This window comes from Glycine soja, chromosome 13, assembly GCF_004193775.1.
Source record: "Glycine soja cultivar W05 chromosome 13, ASM419377v2, whole genome shotgun sequence".
NCBI lineage: Eukaryota > Viridiplantae > Streptophyta > Magnoliopsida > Fabales > Fabaceae > Glycine > Glycine soja.
Window position 1 is genome coordinate 29,693,081 of NC_041014.1, and position 18,268 is coordinate 29,711,348.

Genomic DNA, 18,268 nt, shown 5'->3' on the forward strand with positions numbered 1-18,268 from the left:
TTAATGATTTTTATTTCTGATCTTCACCCTTGATAACTTGTATCTTAAATCTTTATTGTTGATATCTTTTATTGTCTTGTTGTTTTTCAAATCTTCATTTTTTCTATCACCATATAATTTGTCAAAAAATTATATTTTGACACTTACTCAAAATAGTTTATTAAAAAAATAATTTTTAAATATTTTATCGAAGAATATTTTTGGTATGTTAATAATTAGTATTAAGTATCATCCATATGTGATCAATTTTCTTTTTTCATTGCTTTGTCGAAAGTAACATTGTGGATTTAATATATCTACACTCTGTCATACTTGTCCACTGTATCATTTGGAATATCATATACGAGCTGATCTCTGTGATTAGGCACTGGATTCGCATTGACATTGTGTTTAACAAGCGTCCCTCTTATTCTCTGTTGTTGCACAACCAACAACGATGCCTTGGTCACAAAATCTGGTGATGCTAGCATGTCCCCAATTACCCCTAGTTCTTGGCACTCACTCCATTGATCATGTCCCTGAAAAATAACACTGTCTGGATGCTCCCTTCCCACCATCACTAGATCAAAATAATCTATCAATCTTCTAATACATGTTGACATCTCTATCCCATTTTTCACCACTTCATTCATAAGCTCAAACCTTTGATTTCCCGCATTGTAGTATCTATACTCATCTATAAGATCACTGTCACGTTTTCTATCTTTAGAATTTTCATGTCCAAATAAAAGGAACCTTACCACAGTTACATACACACATTCATGCCTAACCATTCTGGAAGCATAGGCTAATGTCTCGGCGTCATCTTGGCCGCCGATGAAGAACACAGCGACATAGAATGCTGCTCTAGCCATCAAGAGTGAAGGAGAAGGACTCAAGATGCCCCTATCAACTAGAATTCCAACAGAACATGGTGCCCTTTCGAGGACTTCAATGTTCATGGTTTGGATGGTCCTATGAGAAATCTCAACGGTGGCATCAATTTCCCACCTCTTGTGGAATGGCAAGATCAAAATGTTGGATCCAGTGTCTAGTGAGATTTTACAAATATCATCATACATGGTTTCAAAGGTGGAGATTGAAGTGAAGGATTGAACAGATACATATCCTTCGTTCTGTTGTGCGTATTGCCTCAATGCATTGTCAATGTGACTTGCATTGCAAGACATTGAGCGCATCTCATCATGGGGTTGTTCTTGATTAGCAAAAAGGATAGGCCTGGCTCTTCCTTGAAGCTCCACTAGGACTAATGCTGTTACCTCAATCCTGCTCTCTCTGCTTGCATAGGATGCTTCTAAGAGGTTCAGGATCATGGGGAGATTTTCGTTGTTGTGAATGCACACCATCACTCGGAGCTCCAAATCTCGCCTAGTATGCTGAATTGTGCATCTTCTTCCGGTCTGATATAGTTCTGAAGGATCATATATGTATCTTATGAGTGGTACTAGGATACAATTTACTACTATAATCGAGGCCACCATCAAAGCGAACTCTTGTTCCGATATTAACTGCCATAGACAACAAGTTTTAGACTACGTTAGTTAGTTATTTAGTTAATCAACCAAGGGTAAAATGTCCCTCAATTAACATTGGTTTTAATTTATTAAATTTATAGTGCACATAGGCATTTGAAAGGTCCCCTTAAAAACCAATTTATAAGGGGGTGGCCTACCCAGCTATATAAGCACTCATCATGTTTGTTAAACATCCGATGTGAGACTATTCTCAACATAATCCATATCCATATACTTTAAAAATGATAATTTTGGTTTTTCGTATTGAAATTAAGTTCACTATTCTCGATCTCATATGCACATGCATACACTAAAAGGGTCTAACTCAGTTAATTGATCTGAGTGTATAAGTTATTGTAAAACTCCTAACACTATCTTTAATTTCCATGGATAAAAGAAAAAGATGCACATACACACCTTGCCTCTTTTCCACATATTGTAAGTGGCAAGCTCAGCTATACCCCTTCCATTTAGAAAGAGGCCAATGACAAAACATTGTTTCAAGGGTAGATTGTAATAGTATCCTGGCAACATGACAGCACCAATCTTTACAAAGAAAGCGACAATCAGAATGACACACACAATCCACAGAGACTGCTTATCAATTTTGAAGAAATCAGTTTGCAGTCCATTAACAGCGAGAAAGATTGGATAAAGAAATGCCGTACAGATTGTCTCCAATTTACTCATCAAAGCTGTTCCTATGGGTGGCCCTTCTGGAACAGCCAAGCCTAAAAGTATAGGTCCCATTATAAAATGCTGCCCAATTAACTCACTGACAAATGCAGATAAGAGAACTAAGAGAAAGATGCAAACAAGGCAGATTTCATTAACCGAACCTCGACCTGGGTGCTTTACCATCCAAATTATTGTTGGCCTCATTACAAATATAACAAGAAGCCAGACTCCAACTATGGACAGAAGGATGCATGCTAGTCTCACAAAGCTACCACTCTGATCCTGCAGTATTGCAAACAGAATCACTGTCAAGATAAAGCCAGCTACATCAGCAAACATTGCTGCTGACATCGTTAAGCGTCCTATATCAGTGTTAAGGACTTTGAGATCGGTCAAGAGCACTGCTATGCTAATGAACACAGTTAAGGTTTGCGACATAGCTAGAAATGGCAGTGCCTTTGCGAGGCTCCCGTCCATCGCAATGTATTTCATCATCAGGAAGGCCAGTCCAGTAGGGATTATCAATGTAAATGCGAATACAGAAATACCAAGAGTGATGGCCACCTTTTCAGTCTTCATTAATGTGGCAATATCCATTTTAACACACCATATGAAGAAGAAGAACATAAGACCAAACAATGAAACTGTGTCAAGCACTACAGCGCCCTTCATAGGAAATAAGGCTAGCCCCAGAATCTTTTTGTTCCCCAACATTGATGGCCCAAACAGCACTCCACCCTGCAATGTTACCATGCATCATTTCTTAACACTGGTTCTTGTAGCAAGCAATGAACTTTATTTTCAATTGATACACGAATAACATTTTTTTTCCCATTATTGGTGGTAGGAGTGGCAGCAACACACACTATCGCAATAATTATTACATGGTCCTGTCAATCTTCATGTGCCTTTATTGTAAATTGGAAATTTCGATTCAGTGTCTTGTGAAGATGGACTGAACCATGGTCCCATGGTGACCGAGGACCATGTAATATTTTCTCTTCTAACACACTTTTTATTATTGGTTAAATTTATTAGATACTACAAAAGCATGAGTCAAGCTCATTGAATAATATGCATGCAATTTTTTGTTGCTTTTGTAAGTGTCATTAATCACTATATTTAGAATTAGATGGTTATAGAGCATTGATTATAGTGACCATCATTGATTAAACACCTTGTAAAATTTATGAGCTTAAGAGAAAGCTTACCATAATCTGGGATACAATGGAGGATTGACCTAGTGACTTGAGACATGCGTCCATAAACTGTGTGACCATGGTCATCAAAGAGACCTGCATATAGAGAAGACAACTGGGGGATTCTAATGGGTTGCCTCCTTTCCAGATATCAAGGTGACCAAAACTGTGGGGATCTTGGCATACCATTGACTTGTTTCCAATTTCAGATGCAGCGGCCATATTTGTGAACCAATATCAAGGGAGAAAAAACAAACCTTAGTTGTTATTGTAGTTATTGTTAAATAAAAGTACTTTTCCTTGAGAAAAAAAAAAAAAACAAGTATACACGAGAGAATAAGAGGTTGACCTTGTATTTTGCATTTTACATATTTAACGGTTTGCCTTCAAGTAAGGTGGTTATAGCAGCCGTTTACTCTTGCAAAGTCATGGAATATATATATCTATAATTATACAACTTGATTTTGGAGGATACAAATGATATTAACTAGAGACCTTTTAGCAAATCCACAGAACTATGTAAAATGAAAAAGCTATTGCACATTTGCCATAGAAATGAATCGTGATTATTAGTTAATATTGTCAATTTACATTGCTTAGAAATCTAGAGTCCACGCTTACTTGAGCTAGATTATCTGAAAAGGAAATTAAGGGACGTGTAAGTGTAACCTTGTTTGCAGCATGGTCATAGATGGATCCAACGTCTCAAATCCAACATTTCTAGATAGCAATCAGAGACTGCGACTTTTACCTTCTTAATATCATCCATTTTCATTTTCGTGTGGTGCAGATCATGTTACTTTTTGCTTCTTTCATTTTTATCCCCACTTGTATGCATAATAATCCGAATATAACATTAAATAAATTTTAATTTTCATGTGCTGTTAATTATTTATATTATCAATTAATTAAAAATTAGTTGATAAGTAGAACTCTAAATTAAATTTCTCAAATAAAAGACAAGACTTAATTATATGCAGTTTAGTGTTGTTTTTCATTAAAATTAAAATAGAGATTTCATGTCAGTAATTTACATAATAAAAGCTCACATTAAAAGTAAGCAGTGAAACTTCAGAACAGCTAAACAACGGCATAATCAATCATCCAATGGTTCAAATATATATATATATATCACAATATATAGTTCAACTATTCACAATATATAGATTATAGTATACAAGGATAGGTTTCGAGGGGAGAAAAAGTGTACTATTCTAAACAAGTTCACTTATATAAGGGGGTTAATTCAGGAACTTGAGCAGGGTAGGTGTGCGAGTGTTGTAAAACATCTGATACAGTGCTCAATTCCCCTACGGACAAAAAAAAAATTCACTTATTGGTTTCAGCATCTTCCCAGGCAGTTGCATTCTTGCCAATCTTTTGAAGGACTCTGATCACTTGTTCTGTTGTGACGTTTCCCGTAACAATGACCTTGTTCAGCTGTGTGTCCACGTTATACGTTTCAATATCTGCAAAGAACACAAGTTTTAAACTACTTAACACAGTCAAGGAGTCTAATTCAACTTATTGAACAAGGTGAATTATTGTAAGCTGTTGACACTATCTTCAATACCCAGTTACCACAATAAAAAGAAAAAAACTAATTAACACAAAAATATGATTGTGTTTTTGGTGATGGGAAAATTAAGAACCTTCAATTTTCTTGATGGCCTTGAGGATTTTCTTGATACAATCTTCACAGTGCAAACCGACTTTCACTTCCACAACCTGATGGTAACATGCAACAAGAAAAACCTTCTCAGTCTCATAGTTGCAAACAGAAAACATGAAGTTAGTAAAAGCCTTACATTTGCCATGAGGAGAAGCAGAAGAGGTGTATGTAAAACTCCAAGGCTTGGACAAAGATGAGAAGTGGAAGAGAAAGAGACAAAAGAAAAAAAGAGAAGTGGGGTTCTAATGATTTATGGAACCGCGTGAAATGGAGCAAATACAAGATGGAATTGGATTCTTAACGTGAATTATGGAAGCTTTTACTTTCTGTAAGAAATATTTCGAACAAAAGGTGCAACTTTATTCCTATTTTAAGGTTTGGGACTTGGGAGTGTCTGGATTCCCCTAATTAGCAATTGAGGTCGGCAAGCATCATGCTTCGCCTCAAAACAGGATAGGAATATGTAATGAAACAATAAGGAAATCTTTATCTTCAATTATCATAAAATCCAGCGTGATTACTATTACATTATTATTATGCGTGTATGCACCAGCATCTTTAATTCATAATTGATTAAATAAGTTATTTATCTTAATTTTATGATATTTTAATTTCAAGAGTAGCTTTAAGTATTTAATATAAAAAATATTTTAATGTTAAAATTGTTAAAATAAGTGTTTAATTTAATTTTACGGGTCTTATAATACTTAAAAATATATATTAATTTTAAACAACTCATGTAAACATCTTCAATAGAGATGTTTTAAGTGTGTGCATAGCTAAAACGCACAACTCTATTCAATGATTTTAATATTTTGTAATTGTGAAAATCTTTCATTAATTTTTTTTAAGTTTGCTTTTGTACTATTTTATTTAGTTATTAATTGAGTTTCACATAATAGATTATAAAATTTATCAGAACAGTAAAATGATCTTTTTATTTGTTTTATCTTAAATGAATGAATTTTAAGCATAATTTTTTAGTTATTTTCTTTATTGATGGGGTTAGTTTAGTTTAGGAAAAAATTATGTCCTTTAGTTTATTAATCATTTGAATTAGATAAGTTTCCTTTTTGGGTTTATATATTATATATACCGTTACTATAAACATTTGTAATATTGACTATTTTCATGAAGACAAGTTTTCTTCATTTATCTGATATTTGAGTTAGCGACACCCATTCACAAAAATTACCCAAGTCAATTATTAATATGAATTCTTCTACAGTGTCATGTCCACATGTGTGATATTTATTACTTACAAAGCACCCTTTACCTAATAAGAGATAAAAAAGCAAATTAAGAATTTAGGAAAAAAGGCAATAGCACAACGTAAAATGCCATCACAGCCTAGACTTCTCTTAATTCCATTAGTTGGTCCTGATTGTCAACAACCATGATAGCATGCAAGCTTTCTATTTGTAAAACCTAAACCAGAAAGTGATTATGCATTTGTTATCAAGAGCAATTATATGTCACAGTTTTTATGGTAACTAAATACAGTGTGATCCTATTAATTAACTCAAAGACACAAGACACAACACTGAATGCACACTATCAATTGTACTTGGCAACTTAATATACTATATACTGATTGCAGCAACACCCAAATACACTAGATAATAGTAAGGGCTTGTTTGGTTAAAAATCTTAATTAAGCACTTATTAATTAAGTGTTTATCATACAAGCACTTTTGTACAAGTTATTTCTAAAATTGAAGAGAAAATAATGCTGAATTGTTTTAATATAAGTTGTACGGTATTTTCATAAGCTATTCAGGACTTACAGAAATAAGTTAAAAGCAACTTATGAACTGATCATAAACTAATTTTATAAGCTTTCACAAACATTTACACAAGAAATTATATCATGAGATAATTCCAAATAAGTTGTAAATAAGTTCATCCAAATGCATCCAAAGTGTTAATTGATTTTGACACGAGATACACAAAATAGATGTCAGTGCCCAGCTGCCTGACCTTTTAAGCCTTCAGATTAATGGAATCATATCACACTAAATTTAAGGTTAAATAGTTCAAGTATTATTCGAGTTTGATTCTTAAAGAAAATAATTTTTGAACAGACTTTATTTATCTTTCGACTAAACTTTGAATTAATCAGTCTCTTTTTCCTAATGAATCAGAGAATTAAGACAAAAAAAAATATCCAAGATACTGGTAATACTTCTAGATTGCTGCTAGTTAGTGAATGTTTAGCAAATGGTTATTTTTGGGAAATGTTCGCTTTTCTTTTATAAAAACTCTCTTTGAAAGCTGATAAAAAAAGTGATTATTTTTTCAAAATGAACTTAATCGAACACATTTAGTTTCAGGCAGCTTATCATACTAATTGCAGTGATGCCAAAGTAAACTAGATGTTAGTTAGTAACTATTGAACTACAAGTGTGAGGTGAAAACTCATATTATGTAGGAATAGGAAGGTTGAACACCATATAAGTTAAGGAAAGACCCATAAATTTGAGTTTTAAGGTTTTGGGTTAAAATGTGATATCAAGTTCACTTACATGGTTACTCATGCCTCATTGGTATAAATCTACTCGTTGTTTATCCTCCTCGATTGCACAAAATTGATATCGATTCAGGCAGTGCAAGTAACTAGAGCAAGAGGGGAAGGGTTATCATGTGGAAGTAACTCACATCTGAGGGAAAGATGGCTGGAAAAGATTGCCGGAATATAAGTGTGATGTAAAATCAGACATCAGACTATTAGAAAATAACATCTGTAGCTATGATCTCACATAGAATAGAGGAGAATGGATTAAAGCCTCAGTGCAAGAGTTACTCTCGAAGTCCTAGATGCAGAGTGGTCAATGCTAGGAGCATATCAATTTGAAGTTAAAGGGGGAAAGGAAGTACAGAACACAATACTTACCTAGGCATAATAAATAAATCATACAATAAGGCACACAGTTGATGTTTTAAGTTATTATATCATAACATCTTCCTGAACAATGAACAACACAATAACAACTAATTCAAAAATAGAGACATCATTGTTGAACAATTGTCAGTTAACAAAATTTGACTTATGCTTTGGATGTTACAATAAGTTCACATATACTATACTCTAGAATTGAAATTGAAATTCAATCTCTTTGAAGAAACACGAGTTATACTTGCAAATTAAGGAAAAGATTCATCTTAGTTCTCCAATTCATGAATCAGAATCGCTTGCTCTGTATCCTGAATGTCACAAAATAGAGATCAATCAGGACACATAAAACTGCAATTCTTTAGTCAAACAAAAGGTAGAGCTTACCTGGCCGTTTACCGCACACTTTCCAAACTGAATTTCGATTTCTTGATGCTTTACTAATCCAAACATGCCCCTATAAACAAAGTTTGTTACAGTATAGACAGTAACCTGAAGTTGAGAAGCAGCTAATAGCATACCAATTACATAATTCAAATTAACTGCAGTCATGGGTCTTGATGCCCTAGCAGTCCCATCCACCAATGCAATCTAAGGTTTTGTTTGGATAAACTTCTCCATAAGCATTTATAGGAATAAGGAAAAATGAAATAAGTTTCTTCCATAATACAAAAGAACTTCTACAAGTTAGCAAATTAGCTCATGTATAAAAGAAGCTTATTTCATTTGCCTATGAAGAAATTTATCCACACAAGTCCTAAGGAAAAATAGAATCACAATTAAAAATTCAAAACAGGCAATTGAATTCGCCCATATATATTTTTTTTAAGTAAATATCAACAATCTGATAAAAGTTATAATATATATGAGTCTATTTTTTTTATATCGGCACACGTTCGTTTGTTAGTCTTGTTAGAATTATCATTCGAACCCACGACCTCTTTTTCTCCCTTCTCCTTTAACCATTCCTCAATCACTAAACCAAACTTATATCTTCACATGAGTCTATGACCATACCCTTTAGAAGGGGTGTGCAATCAATTATCAATTATAGTATTATACATAGATTGAAAAGAAAAAAAAAAAGAAGAAAGGAAAGACCTTTTGAGGATCCCTTGGAACACCATATCCAGAGTAATACATTTGGCCAACCAAAACCTGCATGGCAGAGTCCCCAGCCTTGGCCTCCTTGAGGGTGTCCTGGAACCAGCGCTTGGAGCAATCTGCGACAACCTTGGCGAGGGGTGTCCGACATTCCAAAGGTTCCATCTTTTTCGCAGGTTCGACCTTAACACCAATTGGGTTCGCAATTCGAGGAGTGGCAACACGGTTGGGCGATCTGGGTAGCGTTCCCTTTGACCTATTGGGCTTCGCAGCAGATGACACAATCCGCGATAGCTCTTCCAACCTCGCCGCAGATTCAAGATATTTTCCCATCAAATCAAACCTCACACACAACAAATAAAAGTGTGGCTTTTAAGTTCAGATATTTCAGGGCTTTTTTATTTTTAAGTGGACGATGTTGTTGGCGAAGACAAAGATCACTATCCTCAGACCTCAATCTAGCTTGAAAGTCGAAATGGTTAGAGTTAGTTAGACCTTAGAACAAAGGTGTGTGTAATTGTGCATGGTATGTGTTAAGTGTTACCTGTGGTAAGAGGAAGATGATCAATTGATACAAACAACACACTTAGGTCAAAAATTGAAAGGCCTAGGATAATTGTTGGCAATGACAAAGATTGCAAATCTACCAATAAAAGGTGTATTTTTTTTTTTTTCAAGAAAAGTAAAAGGTGTATGCAGTCACAGGTAGTTACACTATTATTTAAATAAGTTATTTTCATAATAATTACTTACGGTTATATCTTATTATACTTTTTATTAATTGTTGATGTAACTTTTTTATATATATTAACGACGTATGAAAATTAATTTTATTTTCTATATTTTTTTACAGAATTTATTTTTTCTTCCTACTTTATCTAAATATTTGCTTTATAAAATGTTGCGCTATTTAAAAGGTAGATAAACATTATTAAAATCTACTGGGTTATAAAAAATAGGAAAAATAAATAATATTTTTATGTAAATATCATAAATATAATACATAAAAATAATTAATGAAATTTTTTAAACATAAATATATTCATTTATTGAAGTATCATTCAAATCATCACTAATCAAAATTATTAAATTAAGTAATTAATCATACATAAAAATTGATTTGATTCGAACAAAGTCATTAACTTTTATAATTTATTTAAAAAGTTAGAAAACAAAAGGTTAAGAAATATGTACATGAAAAATAAAAGTAATTAAATAAAGTAATAAAATAAAAATAATTCTAAAACTGTTGTGATACTTTTAGGGAAAATATTTTCATACTACATATTTCACATTTTTCTTCCTCTTAAAAAAATACGTTTGGACCCCAGCACCCTCTATAGAAAAATCAATGCATATTCATATATTTTTAATCACTATAAATAAGATTTTTATTCTATAATGAAACTTAAAATATCTTTACAATCTTAGGTCAGTTAGATCGATTATGAAACTAATTAATAGTCCAAAAAATCACATTTAAATTTTTTTTTTCTTTTTAAACATGTATTCTACAAAAATTAAACATAGATTATTCTTCGTAAATTTGACATATGTTATCAAGTAAATTATACAATACATATTCGTATCAATAACAATACAAGTCTCCTGTTTCGATCAAGCATCTTTTCCATGTTCAATTAAAAGTCTTTTTCTAGTTCAGCCATTATCCTTTGATATCCTTTGGAGTTATGAGTTCCTGAATTACCAGTGCTACCATTCATTCCTTCGTCATGTAGCTCAGAATTATTTTTTGACCATCTAACAAACCATTTGGTATAATAATATGCAGATATGCGCTTGGTTGGCCTATCTATTTTTTTACATAGATTCCTTCTCTATTTTGGTTTATCAGTAGCTGAATACAAAGATTCCTTCTCTATTTTAACAATACAAGTCAAGCTTGACTTTTTACAATTTGATTTTTTTTATAAATTTAATAAGGGTTAAGAATCTTGACTTCTGTACTTTGATTAATGGATTTATTTACGGTTCATGTGTCTGCGTTTTGATTCATTTTAAGAATCTTGTCCTTCGTACTTTTGATTTTGATAAGTCATTCCAAAAGGAATCCTTTACGTTTACGTTTGTTTTTTCGGGAATGCAATTTGAAATGTCAATCATCATGAGATGAGATTTTACGTAGAAATTGCTGTGTATGAAACTTGGTTTATAAAATGGTGCTTGGGCTCTGATTTTTTTCACATGCTCTCGGCCATTTCACCCCATCTTCCACTCTCGGTAGAAAGATATTTGACAGCGTGAGAGATATTTTTCCTGCAAAACAAACCTGGAAAATGAAAGTGAGCGTTGTTGATAATTGATAATTGTTGCATACGTCCATTTCAATTATAAATAACACAGTAATTATTTATTTTTTTCTAAAGTTTTATTTTAGTTTAGTCTCAATTTAATTAGAAAATGTAATTTTATAGAATCTTAGGCTGTAAATAAAATTATAATTCATTTCTCCTAATTTTTACTTTTCTTTTCAAAGATGTTAGAACATCAATTGAAGATGTCATACACAATGTTTGGCCCAACGAGTTATGTTGGTCCAACGAGATTAATTGTGCAAACAAAATCACATAGCAACTCAAGAGTAAAGAAAAATGTCAAGTGATCAGAAGAACTTGTCCAATGAGAAAAAATTCAACTAGTGAGTAAAGATCACAAAGTGAAGAAAAAATATTCAAAATATCAATTACAAAGAATTTGCCTAGCCACTGGAATCACATTTGAAGTGTCTTTTATAATTCTTAAAAAAACTTGCTCATTGAGTAGATTATACTTTGAAGTGACAAGATAAAGATTTTGAATCCCATATAAAAGGACATTATCTTAGGATTCCCAAGGGAGGCATAAACCTAGAATTGTGTGTGGTGAATGGAACTCTCATCTACTTTCATCTTCCATTTTCATCCATTCCCCTTCATTTTCTCCTTTCCATCTTGTAATTTTGAGGCTTCTCATGACAATGAGATACTAGTTCATCAATTATTGGGGGATTGGTATATTAAGTTACTCCCATGTAATTAATCTTTATATTTATTCAGTGTCATTTCCTATGTTATTGCTTTTCTTCCATTTTGATTGCTTGTTTTATGGTTTGATTATCTTAGCTTCAATTCTTTATTTTTATTGTTACTGGAAAATGCTTGAAAATTGGGTTTTGAACAAAACATCTAATGAATGTCTTATCTAGGGATGGAGGGATGCTTGTTAGTATCATTACTAATCAACCATATGAAAATGTTTCATAGTTAAACTCCCTTTAGAAAATGTTTTTTGATTAAGATTTGAAAGTGGTATCTAATGGGTGTTATGTCTAGGGATGGAATAACATTTGTTGGCCTTGATAAACTTTTGTTTTTGAATTCAAATGGTTTAATTTGACTTGTAAAGGAATTAGGAGTTGAGTTAAATAACTTAAATTATTAACTTAGTGTAGTCAAATTCCCAAAACTTTATTTAATTTGTATTTGGTTCCTTTTGTCCACCAACTGTTTGTGTTTTTGCTCACCTTTTATTTGTTGTATTTTTATTGTTTTTAATCGTCTTATACCAAACCCCAATTATCCTTTGCCTAATTGTGTAATTTACACCAATAGTCAAATACACACAAAATCATATGAATAGGATACTCAAACTTTTTATTTTATACTATTTACAAGATACTTTGATAGCTTACCAAAGATTCTAACATTTATCCATTTGTGGAAGATGATTGATGTCAATTAGTCAAACAAATCTTTAGCGGCAGAGATGGTTCTCATTGATTCGGCAGAAAAGTTTCTTTCTTTGCCTTTTCCCAATTTTTGCATATATTTGCGTTTCTTATTGTGTTGGATATTAATTTGACGTGTAGGGCTCTAAAATTCAAGCCACTATCAGAAAATCGATGCTCAGAAAACTTTCGAGTTCAATTAAGGAAGGTGAAGTTTGAGGATATTGAGAACAGTAATGGGTTCTATTTTTTACATGATAATATTATTATTTATTAAAGTTATCATTAATTTGGTTTTAGTTTTGGTATTTTCCTTTTATTCTGATACCAAAGGAGCTCATCCCAATAATAAATATGCATGCATATTCCTATATTAACTTAATAACTTCACCGTCATCTTTGTAAGAAAAAAATAAACTTTACAATCATAAGCTGATTTCATTCAACCCCTCGTGTACCACAATTTTTCAATATCGAGCACTACACCAGTTTGATGATTTCATTTTCAAACCACACTCAGTAAAAGAAAAATCCTTATCACGTAAAGGAGAATTTTGTGATATTTATTTGTTTAATATTTTATTTAATTAATAATGATTATCATTACTTTTTTAGTTGTCAATGGCTCATCACGCCTTTTATTTTGTTTTTTTTTTCGAGGGGAAATTACAGTTGAACAAGTCATTAGCAACATCATCAACCTAACTTTTTCCTATTCCCCCTTAATGGTCATTTGTTGGGCTAATTATAAAAAGAACTATTTACTTCTCATGGTCATGGATGGGCAATTGCTTCCTGGACCCTAATCCAGAAATGTAATTTACATTCAGGATTAACCATTTCATAACGTAAAAAAATTATATTCTGGATTACATTTCGGAAAGGTTAATCCATAATGTAAAATTACATTCGGATTAGGCTTTCCAAAAGATAAATAAATGTGCAGGAAGTATGTTCGGAGGTGCAGGAATCAATTGCCTCATAACACCAATTACAAACCCATTTTGGAAACTTCTATTCTTACCAATAGTTGTTCAAATAAGGCCCAAATGTTGAGAATATTGGGTCTTTCCACTGAAACCGCACAAATTTGTGGATCAGAAACGAAACTGCCCAAAATTTAAAATACAAATGGACATTTTTAAAATTCCATCTTTCAATGCCCACTCCAGTTTGAGTAATAGATTTCATTTTCGTGAAAAGTGAAGGATGCTAATGCAGTTCCACGAATGGTTCTCAGAAATTCTTAACGTCAAGTTTCTTGCATTGTGCGGAGATATTAATGAAAACTCAATGTCTAAAATCTGATGAGATCTTAGCAAAAATTCTGGAGACGGTCACTTCAAAATTGACAGCAAATAATGTAGTAAGCTACCATATTGAAAGTTGCAAGTAATGCACCCAGCATGTGTTTGATGCCGTAGAAAGTGGATAGAATAGCCTCAAGTTGTTGAGAGATAAGAAAGCCAAGGTCCAAAAATCTGATCGACCAACCATTTTCATTTAGATGTCATTATACATGCTGACATGGCAGATATATATATATATATATATATATATATATATATATATATATATATATATATATATATATATATGCTTTTATTGCTTTATACTATTATAACAACTTCAAGTTGGATATACAACAAATAACAACTAACGAATAATTGATTCAAGTTACATTAAATTTATTTATTTCACCTAAGATTTTAGGTTAAATCTCGTGAATAGAAAAAATATGGATGTAAAAGAAGAATTTCAGTAAAGATAGTCAGATCTCTTAACATAAATTAATCATTGACAAATATTTCATATTAATAACATGATTATAAAAAAAATATAATGATAATTGAGGTGAAGAGAATTTCAAGTCAAGTTGGATGGACAAATTTGACTATTTCAAATTTAATCTAAAACCTAGCTCAATTTATTAAATGAGACATACAAATTGTTTGAGAAAAAAAACGGACTAACGTACTAATCTATTTCATTACAAGCCGGCCTACGTGGATCAAGTTAAATCAAAATTAAATTGAGTTCAAAATTTTCAAATTCAACCAACACATTTTAGCTTATTAAATTAAACGGATCTACTTATTCCAACAACCTTAGTTTAAGTAACCTATAGACTATAGTTAAGAAATTGTCACACTTTTTATAATATTTTACATTATTTTTGGTGATATATTTTTCCATTATTATTATTACACAAATATTCAAAAAAAAATCGCACCCTAAAATTTACATCTATTTTATATCATTTTCTATTTCTCTTTATTTTTTATTATATCATCTATCAGATTCACAATCATTCCCTTTCTTTTATTTCTCTCTTAAATTCCAAAATATATACAACATTTAGAGTGTAAAATAAATGTTTTTCATAGAAATTAGCCCATAATAGAGTTTGTACATGGCTAGATACTGAACTAATGCATATAATTTCTTACCTTGCCAACATAATATGAAAAGCAGAAAGTATTTTTTTAAAAGAAAAAGTAGAAAGTATTTTGTACATTACCAATACGTACTTTTAAATATAAGGTATCACAAATATAAATATAAATACTTAGAAAAGATTGATTTAACTTTAGAGAAGATTTTTATGATAAAACATAAAATTACATACGTTTAAAATTTAAAATTTTAAAATATAAAAAAGCGTTTAACTAATAAAAATAATATTTTAATAGTAATAATTTTTATTTAATAATATTTTAATAGTAATGCTCAAAATTTTAAAATATCTGCTTATTTTAATATTTCTTGAATTAAGAAAGAGAAAATACTAATTTAACATTTATCATCATTCATCAAGTAAGAAAGATACATGAATACATCAAAAGATAAGTACTTTTACAGATGATATTATTTAAATAGCCTAATTTTTTTTTAAAAAAATGTATCTTATCTAATTTCAATTTAAAAAAAAATGAGCTATATTAATTACTAAAGCATCTTAGGCCCGCCGTAAAATTGGCCAAATTATTCATTTTAGGCCATTATTCCAAAAACTTTGAGCAACCACTGACTATTATAAAGAATATATCATATTCCAACTGATGTACGAATATTCTTAAAACCTAGCACGTTTGTGAATTTTATTCCACCTCTATCTTTATTTCTTGTGCTATTTTCTTCTTCTTTTGTTTAACCAAAAAGGGTAGCCAAGGAATAAGATACCGATCCGATGCCATTTCAGAATCTTGCTTGTTCTCAACTTTCAACTCTCAGAGTTAAAAATAATATTCCACTTTGATATAAGAATATGACTATGACATCTATTGTATAATTTAGATCCGAGAATATGACTATGACATTACGCCAATTAATGTCTTGAGGAGTAGTATGTTTGCCTTCATCCCTTAAAATAGTTCCTATATATGCTAATTTACTTCCACAATTCAACATTGAAATTGGAAGTCTAAGATATAGAAATGGAAATATTTAAGCATGTGAAAACTAAGCCCAATTGGAATTCATTTTGAATCAGTCTTAATTAATATTTCTTCCCCACAGTTTTGATTTAGACAACTCATTTTTTTAAGCTTGAAAGTTGAAATTAAGTAGTACTTATCCTTTGCAGCGATGTAATGTATTATTACTCGTTAACACCATATTTCAGTTTCTAATATAGATAACACAAACGTAGGGTTATATGTAAATTTATGATAAGGACGCAACACAGGCTTAAAAATTCATATATCAGTGGTGGTATATGATAATGTGATATGAATAGACTGCCTCTTACTTATCTTATCTCATAAGCTAGAGAAAAAGAAAAAGAAAAAGAAAAAAGTAAAGGTCATGGAAAAATGTAGACAGTGATGTGGAAACCGGAGAAAAAACAAAGGAAATGACTTGACACAAGAATGGAACTGACTAAGACGCGAAAATAGTATAACTTCCCTCAATTATATATATATATATATAAAAATACATATATTTGGCAATTGGGATGAGTTTGTGTTATGTTATTAAACGTAAATATCAAATAACTTCAATTTTGAGTCGTGTGGTTAACTAATGGCGTCATTGGTATAGAGCCATCAAATTTAAGTTGCTTACTGTCTTCAAAATTAACTTGAATGCTTAGATTAGGTTGTATCTAAATGTTCCACACTAAGATAAATCTTAGCTTTTTTTAGCAGCTAAGGCTAATGGATTTTAACCAAAATGATTCATAAGTGGGGGGTGTGTACTGATAATAGAGGGGGAAGTGGCATGTTAGTGGTGGATTCTGTTATTTTCTCCTTATTATCTTAATTTGTCGGTGTAGCTACTAAGCTTCTTCCTCTGCTGGTTATCCAATATTTGTATTTCATCATATACAAATATATTATATTGTGTAACTTCGTTTATGTATTGCTGATTGGTACTTCTGGTACCTCTTATATAAATTGCCTTTTTTTCTGATTGAAAAAAACAAACAAACATAAGTGACGGGAACTGGTGTTTGATAGATGATAACAACACCTAAAATAAATTAAAGTCATGGACAATTTCGGTGACTATATAGATTCCTCCAACCACTAACTATGTATTTGGAAACCACTTCCATATCAAGATGTGGAAAACTTCCTTATTAATGCGTGACCAATCACACCCTTAACTAATAACTAATTCAATTCTAAGATAAAAACTTGCTGTAGCTTGATCTACTTGTATTAATAGTTATAGCAATAACGATAATTTTTTATTCTACGAACCAACTGCACAAGTTAAAATAATAAAAATAAAAATATTACATTAATACAGAAGACCTTCTTTTTCATGTTTTGACTCTTTGATTTAAGTACTTAATGGGTGTACAACAATAATAACAGCAATGAACTGAATAAATAAGCAAAGAAAAACTGAGTGGCTATTGACTTATTAAAGTTTAGGGCACTTCTTTTTTTACAACAGAATATTCGGTGAAGTGGTCCCCATTCTAAATTATGGTACAAACTTTTGCGCAAATATCTAAAATAATATTTTTTTTATAATAGGGTTTAATTTTTGTGTTACACACTTAACCTTTTCCTAATTGAACTTTATTCTACTTATGAGATTATGATAATAGTATACGTTAAAAAGCCTACGTTGATAAAGGCCTTTTTCAGGAGTTTATAAGTTTTTTTTATTAGTTTATAAGTATTTTTAATTAAAATAAGTTTATTTGATATATGAAATTACTTTTTTGATAATTTATTTTTTATAAGCTACTTCAAGTATTACTTGAAGTAATTTATAAAAAATAAGTTAACTTATAAGTTAATGATTTTTTTTTCAATTTTATTTTTATTATTTTATTTGAAATTTTATTTTATCATTTTAGTCAATTTAAAATTCTCTTATTTTTTTATTCATTGTATAAAAAAATCATCTATCTAATTTTATATTCTACATATACACAATAAACACAAAGTCAATTTATCAATTGTCATTATTACATTATTTCTTAAGGTTATAAAATCTTTCAATTATATTAACTTTATA

General features: G+C 31.0%; 3 protein-coding genes across 3 annotated transcripts; all 3 read right to left on the reverse strand.

Moving 5' to 3' along the window:
- Positions 1 to 272: 272 nt before the first annotated feature.
- LOC114382765 (cation/H(+) antiporter 15-like) lies at positions 273 to 4,373 on the reverse strand. Its single transcript, XM_028342368.1, has 3 exons — positions 3,404 to 4,373; positions 1,932 to 2,930; positions 273 to 1,508 (listed from the first exon to the last, which is right to left on the reverse strand). The coding sequence occupies exons 1-3, from the start codon at positions 3,611 to 3,613 to the stop codon at positions 297 to 299; spliced, it is 2,421 nt and encodes an 806-aa protein (XP_028198169.1). The 5' UTR covers positions 3,614 to 4,373; the 3' UTR covers positions 273 to 296.
- A 118-nt stretch (positions 4,374 to 4,491) lies between these two features.
- Positions 4,492 to 5,554, reverse strand: LOC114382764 (copper transport protein ATX1). Its single transcript, XM_028342367.1, has 3 exons — positions 5,200 to 5,554; positions 5,044 to 5,119; positions 4,492 to 4,860 (listed from the first exon to the last, which is right to left on the reverse strand). Exons 1-3 carry the CDS (start codon positions 5,206 to 5,208, stop codon positions 4,721 to 4,723), a joined length of 225 nt encoding a protein of 74 aa, XP_028198168.1. The 5' UTR covers positions 5,209 to 5,554; the 3' UTR covers positions 4,492 to 4,720.
- Positions 5,555 to 7,952: 2,398 nt separating this feature from the next.
- LOC114382763 lies at positions 7,953 to 9,688 on the reverse strand. Its single transcript, XM_028342366.1, has 3 exons — positions 9,058 to 9,688; positions 8,344 to 8,413; positions 7,953 to 8,267 (listed from the first exon to the last, which is right to left on the reverse strand). The coding sequence occupies exons 1-3, from the start codon at positions 9,391 to 9,393 to the stop codon at positions 8,239 to 8,241; spliced, it is 435 nt and encodes a 144-aa protein (XP_028198167.1). The 5' UTR covers positions 9,394 to 9,688; the 3' UTR covers positions 7,953 to 8,238.
- Between the last annotated feature and the right edge of the window lie 8,580 nt (positions 9,689 to 18,268).

Bases quoted from the DNA above. Each gene is read 5' to 3' on its own strand.
- LOC114382765 (XM_028342368.1), bottom strand. From the start codon at position 3,613: ATGGCCGCTGCATCTGAAATTGGAAACAAGTCAATGGTATGCCAAGAT. The intron at 2,931-3,403 runs GTAAGCTTTCTC...GTAACATTGCAG, and splicing joins CCATTGTATCCCAGATTATG to GGTGGAGTGCTGTTTGGGCC. The intron at 1,509-1,931 runs GTGTGTATGTGC...TGTCTATGGCAG, and splicing joins ATATGTGGAAAAGAGGCAAG to TTAATATCGGAACAAGAGTT.
- LOC114382764 (XM_028342367.1), bottom strand. The intron at 4,861-5,043 runs GTTCTTAATTTT...TGTTCTTTGCAG, and splicing joins GGCCATCAAGAAAATTGAAG to ATATTGAAACGTATAACGTG.
- LOC114382763 (XM_028342366.1), bottom strand. From the start codon at position 9,393: ATGGGAAAATATCTTGAATCTGCGGCGAGGTTGGAAGAGCTATCGCGG. The intron at 8,414-9,057 runs GTCTTTCCTTTC...CTTTGTTTATAG, and splicing joins TTCCAAGGGATCCTCAAAAG to GGGCATGTTTGGATTAGTAA. The intron at 8,268-8,343 runs GTAAGCTCTACC...TGTGACATTCAG, and splicing joins AGTGTGCGGTAAACGGCCAG to GATACAGAGCAAGCGATTCT.